The 15,338-nt window shown below is 59.4% G+C and overlaps 1 protein-coding gene across 1 annotated transcript in view; it reads left to right on the top strand.

The window, feature by feature from the left end:
• The window catches only part of MYO15A (myosin XVA), a 53,011-nt gene extending 38,517 nt beyond the window's left edge, over positions 1 to 14,494 (top strand). Inside the window, exons 56-65 of the mRNA XM_033422709.2 lie at positions 935 to 1,065; positions 2,161 to 2,255; positions 2,420 to 2,497; positions 2,836 to 2,932; positions 4,642 to 4,802; positions 5,526 to 5,659; positions 8,801 to 8,934; positions 9,196 to 9,329; positions 10,541 to 10,681; positions 13,692 to 14,494. Coding sequence (XP_033278600.2) covers positions 935 to 1,065; positions 2,161 to 2,255; positions 2,420 to 2,497; positions 2,836 to 2,932; positions 4,642 to 4,802; positions 5,526 to 5,659; positions 8,801 to 8,934; positions 9,196 to 9,329; positions 10,541 to 10,681; positions 13,692 to 13,793 — 1,207 coding nt within the window. The 3' untranslated portion in view covers positions 13,794 to 14,494. The remainder of the gene's footprint in view (positions 1 to 934; positions 1,066 to 2,160; positions 2,256 to 2,419; positions 2,498 to 2,835; positions 2,933 to 4,641; positions 4,803 to 5,525; positions 5,660 to 8,800; positions 8,935 to 9,195; positions 9,330 to 10,540; positions 10,682 to 13,691) is intronic.
• Positions 14,495 to 15,338: the final 844 nt, after the last annotated feature.

Below are 15,338 nucleotides of genomic sequence, written 5' to 3'. Positions count from 1 at the left end.
TCTCTGTAGCTTGGCCCTGCTTCCCTCTGTGTTGATATCATTCCCGAGCAACATATCCCATAGATTGGACAGAAACATTTCCCAGCTCAGCAATCCCAGGGAAAGCGAGACTGACCCAATATTTGCAGCAAAAATTCCCAAATGCAGTCTTATTGGTCCCATGCCCATCCCTGAGCCAACCACAACGGCTGGACGATACAGAGCTCTGATTGGCTAGACCTGGGTCATGTGCCTGTCCCCAAACCAATCACCATAGCCAGAGGGAGGCTGAACTCTAACTGGCCAGACCTGGCTCCCACACCCATCCCTAAACCAGTCGCTGTGGCGGGGGGCGGGGGCTGCGGTGTTCTAGTTGGCCAGTCCTGGCTCTGATACCCATCTCCAAACCACAGGGACCGGGGAGGGGTGGGTGGTTTCCCAAAGGAAGCCCAAGTGCTGTCCCTAGACGCCGGAGGTCCCCACAATGAAACCCTCACACCAGGGCAGCACAAAGGTATGCTTCCGTGTCCCGCACACGACCAGCACACAGTGGGGACCCAAAGCGTGTGCCACCCTCCCGTCCACTTGCTCGCATCCCCCAGGAATTTCAGAGCCACTCAGCACGTCCTCCTGCCCCTCCCTCCCAGCCTTTCCTGCCACCAGCTCTGCACAGGGTCCCCCGGCCCTCCCGTCACCCAGAGAGATGCCCCCGGGGAAGGCTTGTCTTTTGGCCGGGGGTCGGCGGGGGGGCTCGTCCTCTACCTTCCCTACCTCCCACCTGGGTTCTCAATAGAACACAGCTTCTGCACGGCTCTGGGCCCGCCGGCCCTGCTCTCACTGGGCAGGGAGGAGGAGCCTCCTCAGAAGATGAGCCGCCTGAGAGTGGGAGAGACTCCTGGCGTGGCACCGTAGTGCAGCGGCCGCCTGCAACGTAGCCCCATGTGTGTCCTTGCAGGGACAGCTGCCAGCGAGGCTGGAGGCTGCTGTACATCGTGGCTGCCTACCGCAGCTGCTCCGAAGTCCTCCAGCCACACCTCGTTCGCTTCCTCCAAGACGTGGGCCGGACCCCAGGCCTGCCCTTCCAGGGTGAGGGGCCAGCGGGCGGGGCGTCAGGGCCAAGGGCTTGTCTGCGTGAGGCCCGGCCGGGCAGCTGGCCGAAGGGCCTGGCCCTTCACAGGTGCCCGGGCAATGTTTACTAACATCAGTCCATCCCCAGACGTTTGTGGAGGTCCCGCAGGGGCAGATGCGATGGGTTGTCTGATCTAACGGGGGGGGGGGGGGGGGAGGATGGCGTATCAGGGAAGGCTTCCCAGAGGAAGTGTTGCTCTGGGTCGTGAGCACATGGGAGGGATTTCTAGGTAGGCTGAGTAGCAGGGGTGAAGGCCCGGAGAGGAGGATGTGTGGCATGTGGGAGTGGAGGCGGAGGAGGCGGCAGGGCCCTGTTTCTCTGGTCTTTGGGAATCAACAGGGGTCTTGAGAGGGTTCAGGCAGGGGCGCCAAGGCTGGTGGCAGGGTCTTGGCCTTTTCCCCTTGGATTTTGGAGGAAAGGGGCCACTCCTCAGCCTCAGCCCCAGCCTAGCTTCCAGAGCAACCCCTGGGTCCCCCTAAGAGAGGGTCCGGGGCCCCTGTGGTTACCACGGCGGCCGTGAAGGAGACGGGGACCTCACTCTCTTTGTTTCTGAAGACTCCTCTTTGACTCAGGCAGCAGACTTCCCTGGACTCAGAGGTGAAGAGACTCAGCTCCAGGGAAGGTGGCAGAGTGTGCCCAGCCCTCCTGACCCCTCCCCAGAGCAGGGCGAGGGCACTGCTTAGCCCAGAGAGATGGGGAAACAGATGGTGGGGGCTCCTGCACCGGGATGCTGCACACAGCTGCGTCATCTTAGCCACACACGGCCTGCGGGGGACAAGCCCCGAGCCACCAGCTGTCTGCGGGGCTCATGGATAAGCAAGGCGTGCGGGCCTCCGCTGCGTGGGATGGGGTTCAGATCCAGCTCTTACACTCTGGCTCTTGACCTTGGGTAAATCACTGCCCTCTCAACTGTCTCCTCAGCCGCTGAAGGGAGAGCAGACACACGGCCCCACCCTTCTACCCGCCCCCCCCCTTGGACTCAGGGCTGGGGCCAGAGGAGCCCTTTTCTCCCCTGCCCACCCTGGGCCAGGCCCTGACTCCCGTTTTTGCAGGGATCGCCAAGGCCTGTGAGCAGAACCTGCAGAGAACGCTGCGCTTCGGTGGCCGTCTGGAGCTCCCCAGCAGCATGGAGCTTCGGGCCATGTTGGTGAGCACTGGGGCGTTGGGGTGAGTGAGATGGCCCGGCCCAGAGACCCTGTCACGCGCACTCGCCGGCCTTGCCCGGTCCCTGTTGGGGACCCCACGGAGGGGACAGCAGCTGGCCCAGAGCCCTGGCCCGGCCTTTCCCACTCCCCCATCTCCTCGCCCCAGGCCGGCCGCAGTTCCAAGAGGCAGCTCTTTCTTCTCCCCGGAGGCCTCGAGCGCCATCTGAAGATCAAAACGTGCACCGTAAGTGACGGGACGTCTCCGTCGGGCAGGGACCCCCGCCTCCAGGGTGGGCCCCCAAGGGTGCTGAGCCCCCCAGCCTCCCCCACTAGGCAGGATTTATCTCTCAGAGGAGCAGCCTGAGCCTGGGGGAGGTGGGACCTCCAGCTCAGACTCAAACTGCAAATAAGAGACAGGCCAACTCGGAACCCGAGTCTCTCAGACTCCGAAAGCTGTGCCCTTTCCTGCATGCGGCCGGCTCCCAGGGACCTCGGGGATCCTCGCCTCTGCGCAGGGGGTCTGGGTGGCCTTGGGGGCAGAGGTCGCCAGGCCAGTGCAGTCTCACGCTTCCCTCGCCGCAGGTGGCCCTGGACGTGGTGGAGGAGATCTGTGCTGAGATGGCTCTGACCCGCCCCGAGGCCTTTGATGAGTACGTCATCTTCGTTGTCACCAACCGAGGTGAGTGGCCAGAGGCCAGAGGGTGCGGCATGCTGGGCCCACGCCCACCACCCCCACTGTAAGGCCCAGGTCAGATGCCACTTCCTCCAGGAAGCCCCTAGGCCCAGGTAGAGGGACCTCTCTGCCCCGAGCCCCCGCAGCCCCACGTCTGCCCCTCTCTGCTCCGTCCTGTGTGACCTTGCCTGGCCCGTCAGATCGCGAGTTCCTGGAAGACAGGGCTCCCCTGATGCCTCCCTCTGCCCCTTGGGCCACTCAGTGGGCCCTGCCCTCAAGGAGGATGAGACTTGATAGGATGCGACTCCTGGACCCACAAGTGCAAGTACTTTCACCTGTCTCTTAACGCCTTAATAGTGGCCGTAAGGGCCCCCACCCTTGGTCTCACCTGGCCCTTCTCAGTTCAGCCGAACCCCTTCCCCCTGCAGCCCACCTGCTGTAGGCTGTGGCCTTGCTTCCTGCCACCAGCCTGTCAGTTCCCTCCACCTCCAACCAGCTCTCCCGCTGCTGCCTCGGCTCCGAACCATGTATCCTCAGCCCTGCTTGCCCGGAGTCCAGCCAAGACACAGGGGGAGGGGAAGGCAGTAACAAAATGATCCCCAAAACTGAATTTATGGAGCAGAGGCTATGTCCCAGGCACTGCTGAGAGCATGTCATCCTATAAACTGCTCTAATCCCCACCACAACCATATGAAATGAGACGGTTATTGTTCCCATTTACAGATGGGAAAACTGAGGCCCAGGGAGACTGTATTAGTCTCCTGTTGCCGCCATAACAAATCAGCACATACTCATTGGGTTAAAACAACACAGGTGTATTATCATATGGTTTGAAGATCAGAAGTCCTGAAACCAGAGTGTCCTCAGGGCTAACTCCTTCTGGAGACTCTGGGAAAGAGTCTCTTTCCCTGCCTTTTCTGCTTCTAGAGGCGCCCACATTCCTTGCCTCACGGCCCCTTCCTTCATCTTCAAAGCCAGCAGCGTAGCATCTTCCAATCTCTCCTTCTTTAAGAACCCTTGAGACTACACTGGGTCCACTTGGGTACCCACGATAATCTCCCCATCTCAAGATCCTTAATCACATTTCAAAGTCCCCTTTGCCATGAAGGTACATATGCACAGGTGGCGGGGAATAGAACGGGGACATCTTTGGGGTCAGGCTGTTATTCAGCCTGCTGCAGAGATTAAAGGACTTATCCAAGGTCACACAGTTGAGATTTGAACCCAGACTGTCTGGCCTCGAGAGTCTGGACTTTATCATCGTGCCACCCCGCCCCCCCTTTGGTAAAATTTTACCGAAGGTGTGGGATGGAAACAGAAATGTCAGTTCAGGAAATGAAAACTTAAGCCTCTCGTACAGGCTGATACCCGCTCAGTGCCAGACCCCACCGTCCTCCCCACCCACCCCAGGAGACCGGCAGGGGGTTCTCCCCTGAAGGAGCTCCGCAGAAAGGCATCCACTGGCCCTCCTGACCTGAGGCCTCGTGTGCCCCTCCTTGTCCCCAGCCCTCCTCTGGAAAGGGGCTAGGCTTTCTCGGAGCACCACGCAGGACACTTCCCTAGACCTAGGCGGGCTGTAGCTTGCGGTTACAACTTGCACAAACACAGGCACCCTGTCCCATAAACGTGCTCTCCTTTACTGAGGATGCTGTGTCCCAGAGCGGGGAGGGGGCTTGCCACTCGTACCCCAGCCAGCTGCCCCCGGCTCCCCACAGGCCAGCACGTGTGCCCGCTCAGCCGCCGCGCCTACATCCTGGACGTTGCCTCAGAGATGGAGCAGGTGGATGGTGGCTACACGCTGTGGTTCCGGCGCGTGCTCTGGGATCAGCCGCTCAAGTTCGAGAATGAGCTCTACGTGACCATGCACTACAACCAGGTCAGCGCGGGCCGCTCTGAGGCTCTGGAACTTTCCGGGCTCCCCCGGGCCTTGGTGTTTGAGGCCTTCATGATTCGGGCCCCGAGGCGTCTGCTCCCTGCGGGCTCTGCTTTTCTGAGTCTCCGGCGAGGCCGCCCCAATGGCACTGCTTCAGGAGGCCTCTCCGTCCTCCTTCCTCTGGCTCTCCTCCCGCGCTGTGCACTTGGCCTGTCCCTCACTGAAAGGCTTTGCCTGGCCTTGTCATTTTCGTGGTGCTGCCCCTCCCCTTTGAGACTTGGTCGTCTAAGTCAGGGTCGTGGGGTTAACAAAGCCTGGTTCTTCCTCTTGTGCCGACACTTGCGGATGTGCTTGGACAGAGAGCGCGTGCTTCTCTGGAGCTGGTGCCGCAGCTGCGACCGTTCCGAGTCCAAATCCGGCCACTGGGCTCTTGTGCCTGAGGGTCAGCCAGCGGCAGCCGGAGGACTTGTGGAAATGGGACCCCAGGTTCTGCATGCTGCAGGCAGGTGCCAGTGCTTCCCGGGGTCCTGTGGCTTCCCAGCCACAGCCCTCCCAGCTCACCGTCATGTGTCACTCCTCCCAGAAGCCCGGGGAAGTGACAGGCCACCCTCCCCCGGAAGTGAGTGGGGCTGGAACCACTCAGTGTCTGTGTCTGCGCCTCCCCAGTTGCCTGCCCAGTGCCTGGCCGCCCGCGGACCCTCACCTGCCTCACCCCGTCCCCCGCAGGTGCTGCCCGACTACCTGAAGGGCCTGTTCAGCAGCATACCGGCCGGCCAGCCCGGCGAGCAGCAGCTGCAGCAGGTGTCCAAGCTGGCCGCACTGCAGCACCGAGCCAGGGACCACTTCTACCTGCCCAGCACGTGAGCACCCACCCAGCCCAGCCCGTCCAGCTGGGCCCCCACCTCCGGGTATGACAGGTCACTTCCAGCTGGTAGTAATAGCTCAGCGCAAACGGAGTGACAAAAAGCTTTCGGGACACACACCCTGTGGTCCAGGAAATACACATGGCCCCGCAGAAAGAGCTGGCCATGGAAACGTTCACCGTGGTGTCACCTACAATCTCTGACGACAGGGAATTCCTTAAAAAACTTGTGGAGGGATTTCCCTGGTGGTGCAGTGGTTAAGAATCCGCCTGCCACTGCAGGGGTCACGGGTTCAAGCCCTGGTCCGGGAAGATCCCACATGCCGCGGAGCAACTAAGCCTGTGCGTCACAACTGCTGAGCCTGCACTCCAGAGCCCGCGAGCCACAACTACTGAGCCCGTGTGCCACAACTACTGAAGCCCACGCGCCTAGAGGCCCTGCTCCGCAACAAGAGAAGCCACCGCAATGAGAAGCCCGCGCACCGCAACCAAGAGTAGCCTCCGCTCGCTGCAACTAGAGAAAGCCCGTGCACAGCAACGAAGACCCAACACAGCCAAAAATAAATTAATTAATTAAAAAAATAAAATTAAAAAAAATAAAAGATCCCGCGTGGCACAACTAAGACCCACTGCAGCCTAAATAATAAATAAATATTAAAAAACAAATTGTGGGGCATCAGGCAGCCTTTAAACTGATGTTTTCGAAGAGGCGAGACATCAGTCATCCCAGGCTCTCCATCTTCGGGCCTTTTTACTCTTTTTTTTTTTTTTTTAACAAAATAATTAATTAATTAATTTATGGCCGCATTGGGTTTTTTTTTTAAATCTGGCTCCTTAATTAATTTTATTTATTTATTTATTTTTGTCTGTGTTGGGTCTTAGTTTCTGCGTGAGGGCTTTCTCTAGTTGTGGGAAGCGGGGGCCACTCTTCATCACAGTGCACAGGTCTCTAACTATCGTGGCCTCTCGTTGCGGAGCACAGGCTCCAGACGCACAGGCTCAGTAGTTGTGGCTCATGGGCCTAGTTGCTCCGCGGCACATGGAATCATCCCAGACCAGGGCTCGAACCCGTGTCCGTTGCATTAGCAGGCAGATTCTCAACCACTGCGCCACCAGGGAAGCCCTATTGGGTCTTTTGTTGCTGCGCACGGGCTTTCTCTAGTTGCGGCGAGCAGGGGCTACTCTTCGTTGCGGTGCCTGGGCTTCTTATTGCGGTGGCTTCTCTTATTGCAGAGCGTGGGCTCTAGGCGCACAAGCTCAGTAGTTGTGGCACACGGGCTTAGTTGCTCTGTGGCCTGTAGGATCTTCCTGGACCAGGGCTTGAACCCGTGTCCCCTGCATTGGCAGGTGGATTCTTAACCACTGCACCACCAGGGAAGTCCCCTACTCTCTTAAAAATAAGACCCCAAAGGGCTTTCGTTTCTGTGCGTTGTATCTATTCATATATTTACACTATTCAAAATTAAAACTGAGAAACGATTTAAAATATTGACTTAGTAAGTAATTAAAAATAAGGACACCCCGTGTTAATATAAAGGCGTATATCTGATAATTATAATACAAATAGTGGAAGGTAACATTACACATTAATATAAATAAGTTATGAAAACACAAGTGTGTTTTCCCAAAAACTCCAGTGAGAAGAGCGGCACTGTTTGACATTCTGCAAATCTCTGTACCATTTGGCGTGACAGACGGCAGCTGGATGCCTGTCTCTGCTTCTTTGTCAGTCTGTTGTGATCTCACGTGTCACATAGCCTCTGGCGGACTCCACCGTGCACTTGTGAGGGAACGAGAGGGGAGAGCAGATGACCGCTCAGGTTCTTAAGGGAGTCGCGTTGCCCTCCCAGACCCTCGGCCACACTATGAGAGCCCCTGGTGTGAACCAGCGTAGGGAAGGCAGTGGAGTGTGGACAGAGGATGTCCCGGTGCCCAGCACACTGTAAGGGCTCAGCACCCAACTCTCTTTCTGTGCTGTCATTTTAAGGGGAAAGTGCAGGAAGCACAGAAAGTTATCATCCCAGCGCTGGAGAAATACAGTTGTGGCCTTCCTACTCTTTGCAAGGCACTCTGCACACATTGTCTCAGCTAATCTCCCCAACCGCACTTTTTAATTTTTTAAATAAATTTATTTATTTATTTATTTATTTCATTTTTGGCTGCGTTGGGTCTTTGTTGCTGCGCGTGGGCTTTCTCCGGTTGCGGCGAGCGGGGGCTGCTCTTCGTTGCGGTGCGCGGGCTTCTCATTGCGGTGGCTTCTCTTGTTGCGGAGCACGGGCTCTAGGCACACGGGCTTCAGTAGTTGTAGCACGCAGGCTCAGTAGTTGTGGTGCACGGGCTTAGTTGCTCCGCGGCACATGGGATCTTCCTGGAGCAGGGCTCGAACCCGTGTCCCTTGCATTGGCAGGCGTAGTCTTAACCACTGCGCCACCAGGGAAGTCCCCAACCACACTTTCTTTACCCCTTTTACAGATGAGGAAACCGAGGCCCAGAGAGGGGATATGGCTTCCCCAGCTAATAGGTGGTAGGACCAGGATCCAGACCTGGGGAGACTGGGTCAGATGCCAGGCTCTTACCCAGCAGAGCAGAGAGGAAAGATATTGCCTGGAGGGTCTTTTGAGGGGTTCCCCTGACGTTCCCCCTTCCCCAGTGTGCAGCCCATGGCAGCCGGGACCGGTATTTGTTGGTATTTTTCAGATGTCCTGAGACACAGGGCTGCCCCAGGGGATCCAGCATGTGTCAGGGGGAGGCCTGGCCTGGTGGGCCCAGTGCTCTGTGCCCTCCGTCTCTGACCAGCCACTGGTGGTTGCTCTGCTGCCCTGATACTTCCCTCAGCGTGTGCTTCTCACCCCTTTGGCCTGGGCTTCTCCCTGGGGCGGGGGCTACAAAGGACGAACGCACCTTGGGTTCAAGCCTCGGCCCGGACCGGTCACTGTGTGACCTTGGACTGGCTGGTAAAGTTCTCAGAGTCTCTGTTCCCTCCTCTGCAAACGGGGAGCCTAGTGGTACTGGCCAGCGGTTATTGAGCACCTGCTGTGTGCCCAGGCACTGAGTCAGCCTCACTCCGCAGTGAGTGGGGGTCCAGGAGGTTTAGCGTAAAGCCTGGCGGCACTCAGAGCGGCCTTTCCCTGCACGCCAGGCGCGAGGCCCAGGAGTACATCCCGGCCCAGCTCTACCGCACTGTGGCCGCCTCGGCGTGGCCCAGCCTGCTCGGCCAGCACCGGCAGCAGATGCAGGCGCTCAGCCCCCACCAGGCTCGCGCCCAGTTTCTGGGTGAGAAGGAGTCCGGGCTGGGGAGGGAACCGTGGGGACTGGTTGAGGAGGGCGGGGTGGGGGCACCTTTGCCTCTGTACAGAGGCATTTTTGGTGCCAGCTTTCGGAAGTCCTCGCCGGGGCCCCACCTAGGCTGGGGGCCCCGGCAGGGAAGGAGGGGGGCCTGAGGCCGGCAGCTGGACCTGCGGGAGGGGCCGCCCGAGCAGGTGGGGGGCGGCACTGAGGCGCCTGCGTCACCTGCCCGCCCCTCCCCCGCCCCAGGCCTCCTCAGCGCCTCGCCCATGTTCGGCTCCTCCTTCTTCTTCGTCCAGAGCTGCAGCAACGGCGCGGTGCCCGCCCCCTGCATCCTTGCGGTCAACCAGAATGGCCTTAACTTCCTCAGCACCGAGACCCACGTGAGTGGCCTCAGCCCCGCCCCGCCCCTCCCCCAGGGGATGGGAAGTCCAGCTCTGCTGCTTACACCTGCGTGACCTTGGGCGAGGCTCCTTGCCTGTCCGAGCCTCACTGCCTCACCTGGGATGCAGGGCTGTTGTCAAGGTGAAAGGAGGTGAAACACAGGCCAACGCTCAAAGCCTGTGTTGGTCCGCTGGGGCTGACGGGGCGGGGCTGGCGGGGCTTCAGCAACGGAAATTGTTTTCCTGGTGGTTCTGGACGGTGGACATCTAAGATCAAGGTGCCCGCAGGGTTGGTTTCCTCTGAGGCCTCTCTCCTTGCTTGTAGATGGCCGTCTGCCCGTTTCCTCACATGGCCCTTTCTCTGTGCACATCCCTGGGGTCTGTGTGTCCCAATTTCCTCTTCTCATAAGGACAGTGGTCCCGTGGGATGGGAGCCCACCCTAACCTTCTCTCTTCAAAGGTCTGTCTCCAGATTCTGAGGTGCTGGGTCAGGGCTTCAGCATATGGATTTGAGGGACACAATTCAGTCCAGGACAAAAAGGATCTGCTACCCCTATTCTTAGTTCTTCCCCCGGGAGTGGGCCCTGAGATGAGGGCTCCAGGGCACGTAGCTTACGTGGAAACACTGGAGCGAGGAAGTGAGACCGGGAGGAGGGTCGTACCCTGGGGGATGCACCTGGGGAGGAGCGTGTTAGCAAGCAGGTTCCTGCTATGGGGACTGGTGCTCGGTCCAGCGGGGAGCACGGCCCTCAGAGGATGCCCCCCATCGTGCGGGTCGGGGAGCTGGGTTGTCTGTCTGCTGTGGCCTGTTGTTCGTGATGGGGTGCTGACTCCCATCACTCTGGCTGTCCCTGTGTGGGAAGCTTTTGCTCCTGGGGCCGGAAAGAAAGCTCCAGACCAAGAGCGGCGGGTGTGAAGAAGCAGCCTCGATGTGAAGGCATTTCCTGCATCCCTAGATCGCAAGCATTTAGAGCAGTGCCTGGCACGCCGCACATGCGTGCAGCAGTATTTGTTGAAATAATTTCACAGGTGAGAAACTGAGGTCCAGAGAGGTAAAGTAGCTTGCTCCGGGTCACACAGCAAGTCACTGGGGAACTAGTACTCGAACCGAGCTGAGCTGTCACGCCACCTACGGATCTGACCTCCAGCGGTGGGGTAAGGCTGGGTGAGACTGTCGCACCCCCAAACCTGTCTGCCCCCATTTCCCCCAGGAGCTGATGGTGAAGTTTTCCCTGAAGGAGATCCAGTCGACGAGGACCCAGCGGCCCACGGCCAGCTCCAGCTACCCGTACGTGGAGATCGCACTGGGGGATGTGGCGACCCAGCGCACCATGCAGCTGCAGCTGGAGCAGGTGGGCCCCGCCTGGCAGCCCAGCTTGTACCCCGGACCCCCACTCCCTCATTCCGCTCGCCAGGCTTTTCTCTGGGTCTGGCTCCGAGATGGGTCAGGTCCTAGCCGTGTCCCAGGGAACATCCAGCCCAGTGCAGGGGACAGAGCTAACCCAACACCTCACAGAACTGTGGGTCATGAGGGCGGTCTACCAGAGAAGCATCTTGATGGTGGGATCATGGGAAAGGATGGGCCCAGGTTGTTTTTAGAATAGTGAGGAGTTTGATGGGGAATTGGGGAGACACAGCCAGGGAAGGCAGGTCTTAAGGGTCCTTGAATATAAAGCTAAGAATCTGGGGCTTCCTCCTGAGGGCACTCGGGAGCCATAGAAGGTTGGTGGGAGGGCAGGACCCAGGCAGTTGGAGGACGTTCACTTGGGCTGAGGCTCGGAGGATGGACTGTTGAGGTTGAGGGGTGGAGAGTGGGGTTCCCATGTGACAGGGAGGCCAAGGCCCAGCTGCCCTGGACCTTTCTCCTGTTTGCAGCAACTGTGGCGGCTCATTAAAAGCTGTGGCTGACCTCTAGGTCAGTCAAGTCCAAGTCTCGCAGTGCCCGGGGATGGGGCAGGACCAGAGTTCTCAGCCCACTGGAGAGAGGGGACTGAGGTCCAGAGCAGGGGTAGAATCGGGGCTGGGCCCACATGTCTGGGCCCACCGCACCCACTCAAGATGTGGGCCCAGGACCACTTCTCACGGCACGGCCTGCCTTGGTGGGGCTGCTATCCCAGGGCACGAGACAGGGGCTCCCACTGCCCCAGCCCTGCCTCTAAAGGAGGAGCCCCCCGCCCCGGGATCAGTGTGCTTCCCACTGCTCCCCAGTCCTGCTCCTGCTGAGGTCACCCCCACCCTGGCCTTATCTGTGGCTCAGCCTGCTTCCCAGAACCCCCAGTCTGAGCTCCCACCACAGCAAACCCACCTCCTCGGGCCTGCCCGTCCGTTGCCCCTTGGGCCCCTTTTCTGGAGAGCCCTCCCCTGGACGACTTCTAACTGGTGCTGAGTCCGGTCCCCCCTCCCCAACCCCGGCACCCCTCTGACCATGAGGCGTCCAAAGCCAGCTCTGCTGAGACAGCCCCTTATTTCTCTCTCCTGCCCTGACCCCGTCAACATTGCCCTTGGAGACCAACAGGCCTCTGCCCTCACCTCTCACCCTTGCAGGCCCTTGGGCCCCCAACCCAGCAGCCCTTCCCATCCCTGCCCCCTCCTCTGATTACCTCCGTGGCCTCCGCTCTCATCCCTCCCCTCTGCTTACCTGCCCCCCTCCCCACCCCAGACCCACTGCACTCACTGTCCCCTCTACCTGGGACACGCTTGCCTGCATCACGGGGCTCCCTCCCTCCCTTTGTTCGGGTTTCAGCACAAACATCACCTCCTTCTAGAAGCCTACCCTGACCCTCCTCCCCGATAGTTCACTCTCTCCGCCTCAGCAGCCCTCATATGGCTTGGGAATCCCTTAGTTATTTGTTCCCAGATTGTCTGTCTCCCCACTAGAATGTCAGCCCCGAGAGGGCGGGGCAGGGCAGGGCTGTGTCCAGCTTGTCCCCACGGTGTCCCTAGCACAGCCCGGCTGCAGTGGGTGCTCAGGAAGTGAGTGGGTGGAGGAGGAGGCCTCTCCGGCTTCTCCGCTTGCTCCCGGTACCCTCCCCACCCGCGACCTCTTTGCGTTGCCACCTCTGCTCTGCCTCTGTCATGCATGTGTAGAGGACACATTTATTAATTAATCATTCATTCTTTCAATGTATAACCAGTGAGCATCTCTACGCAGCAGGTTCTGCACTTAGCTGCAGAGATACTGAGCAGACCCTCCAGCCCTGGCCCCCACAGAGCCCCAGGTCTCAGGGGTGTGACAGATATCAAAGCCTCTCTAATAAACCGTGATCAGTGCGGGGAGGGTGTACCCGTGCTATCCAGGAGGTAATCAGCTTCCAGGAGCAGGTGATGTCTGAGTGCAGCAGTGATCCCGCCTACCTCTGACAGGCTGTGTGAGGGCATCTGGAAGCAGCCCAGCTTCTTATTGAGCCCCAGTTTCCACACCTGCCAAGTGGGGCAGCATTCCCAGTGAGGCCTGGAGTGCTGCAGCATGTGGGTGGGAGGATGGCAGGTGGAGAGGAGCCCACTCTGATCTCATTAGCCGAGGTGGCCCCCAGGGTGTGGCCTTGGGTTCAAGTCCCACCATCCCCAGCTGTGAGGTCTGGGGCAACTGGCTTCAGGGCTCTGGCCTCAGTTTCCTCACCTGTGGAATGGGCTCTAAGAATGTCTGACTCATAGGGACACTGCAGGGACTGGGAGGGGTGGGACATGGGGGGCTCTTGGGACAGTGCCTGGTCCTCAGTTGCCACCCAGTAAGTGCTGTCCTCCTTATTTTTACCCTCCCTCTGGGCAGCTTCCCAGCCCCCAGGAAGCGCCTGGGGAGATTCCGGCACTGGCGGTGGTCTGAGAGACCAATTTTCCACAGTCCCCGCTGCCTGCCCCGCCCCCAGCAGGTGGGAGCCCTGAGGCTGGGTCACAGCTCATTCTAGGCTGTGGGCGCCAGGTGGTAACCACGGCAGCAGCACGTGGTTAGAAACCATTTATTGATGGGGCTAATAGGTTTCAAGTCTAGAGGATTCACGTGTAGTAAAATCTCATAGCATCCTCCCCATGGCTCCGAGAGCCAGGCCCTGGTAAACCGAGCCCCCAGGGGTGAGACCACTGAGGCTCAGAGAGGTGCAGTAACTGGTTTCAGGTCACACAGGCCACATGCAGCAGAGCTGGCAGGTGCACTGCTCTCCTCCCGGCTCACCCCTTCCCACCTGCAGCCTGGCATTCCTCCCCCTAGCTGCTCGCGGGCCACCCAGGGCCCTGGGGGGGTGGGGATGAGGATGGGGCCCACTAGTCCCGCCGGAGGCTGGCCTCCATCTCTCTCCCCTCTCCCGGCCACATCTCACCCCAGGTGAGAGCTGGGAAGTGTTGGGCCTCTCACCGTCTCTCCTGCAGGGCCTGGAGCTGTGTCGCGTGGTGGCCGTGCACGTGGAGAACCTGCTCAGTGCCCGTGAGAAGCGGCTCACGCTGCCCCCCAGCGAGATCACACTGCTCTGACCCAGCCCCCAGCCCCCAGCTGCCCTGTGCCAGGAGGCTTGCTGTGTGGTCCCAGGGGAGTTACTGGGCCAGAACCTTAGGGGAGACCAAGAGGCAGTAGGTGGCATGGCGCAAGCCCCCAGGAACCTGAGAAGACTGATCCAGAGTTGGGATGGAGTTGCAGTGTGCAAACTTGGGTCAGATGGCAGGAGGGACTTCCAAAGACTGACTAGTGGGGCCTCCTGCCACCTACCACTGTGGCCCTGCCCCGACTCCCCCTGCGGCAGGGAAGCCCCACACCAGTAGCCTAGACCAACTGAACCTGCGTTTGCTTTCCTTGGGGTCTGATGTTCAAATCTGCCCCATGTCCCTGCCCCGGCCCCTCACATGTCCCCCCGTCAGGTGCCCCTGCACTGCTGCTGAGCTTGGGTTCCTGACTCTTGGTCATTTCTGTGCAAATAAAAGGTACGCCTGGCAGCCTGTTCTCCATGTGGTTGTTGAGTGACTGGAAAATGAGTCTGAGGGAGGAGCCAGGAGGTTCAAAAAATACTGATTAATTATAATTGCTATGAAATCATTTTATTCTGCATTATCGTGTTTATAAAATTACATTGGTAATGAAGCAAAGGGGGCAAAATGTTAATAAGTAGCCAATTTGGGTAAAGGTGTGTAGGAATTTTTTGTTCTGCTTTTGCGACCTCTGTAAGTTTGAAATTATGTTATGTATTATGTATGTTATGTATTATGGGCTTCCCCATACCACAGGCCCTGCTGGCCTGGACTTTCTGTGGCCCCATGACAGACCCCACTTCCCACCAGGGACCGGTAGTCCCGTAATTTAGGACGTGGAAACAGGCCCACACTAGAGGCCAGTGGTCCTCTCTGCTTAACGTACAGGATGCAGGACTTCATCTCATCTTCACACCCACCGCACATGGGAACGGATTTCATTCCCGTTTTACAGAGCTTGTCTGGGGTCGTACAGCCCGTCAGGAGGTCAAGGTCCAAACCCACGTCTGTTGGGTAGCAGGGTCTGGAGCTCAAGCTCCGACCAGCCGGGGGCGGTGGGTGGAGAGGGCGCAGGGGCTGGGGGCATAACGGCCAGGGTGGCGAGGCCACGAAACCCAAGATGCATTTCATCCCAGTGAGAATCTGGGGAGGCTGCTAGAGGGGTGAGCCGAGTCTCCAAAAACCACAGTTAAGGAACGGGTGGGAGGGACAGGGACCAAGGAGCGTGACCACGCGTGCAGGCCCCGCCGTCAGGGGCCGGGAGGGTCTGAACAAAGGCCTGGGCGCCCGGGAGGGCAGTGACTCCGAGGACCGCAGCCCGCGCTGCCGTCCCCAGCACCCCGCCGTCCCGGGAGCGCCCGGCCCAGGAGGGCCGCGCACGCGCCGCCGCCGGGACGTGACTAGGACAACGTACACGCCGGGCGGCGGCGAGGGGGCGGTGTCTGTGGCAGCAGCCGTCGGGCCGGGGGCTGGGCCGGGGCTCTCGGCGCCGCAATCTGAGCGTATCCTTGCGCCCTGAGCGCTTCGCTGCGGTCTGGTCTCCACTCAGGCACTCCC

This window comes from Orcinus orca, chromosome 19 (assembly GCF_937001465.1).
Source record: "Orcinus orca chromosome 19, mOrcOrc1.1, whole genome shotgun sequence".
NCBI lineage: Eukaryota > Metazoa > Chordata > Mammalia > Artiodactyla > Delphinidae > Orcinus > Orcinus orca.
Note: the sequence above shows the minus strand (reverse complement) of the source record. Positions and strands in the feature narration are given on the sequence as shown.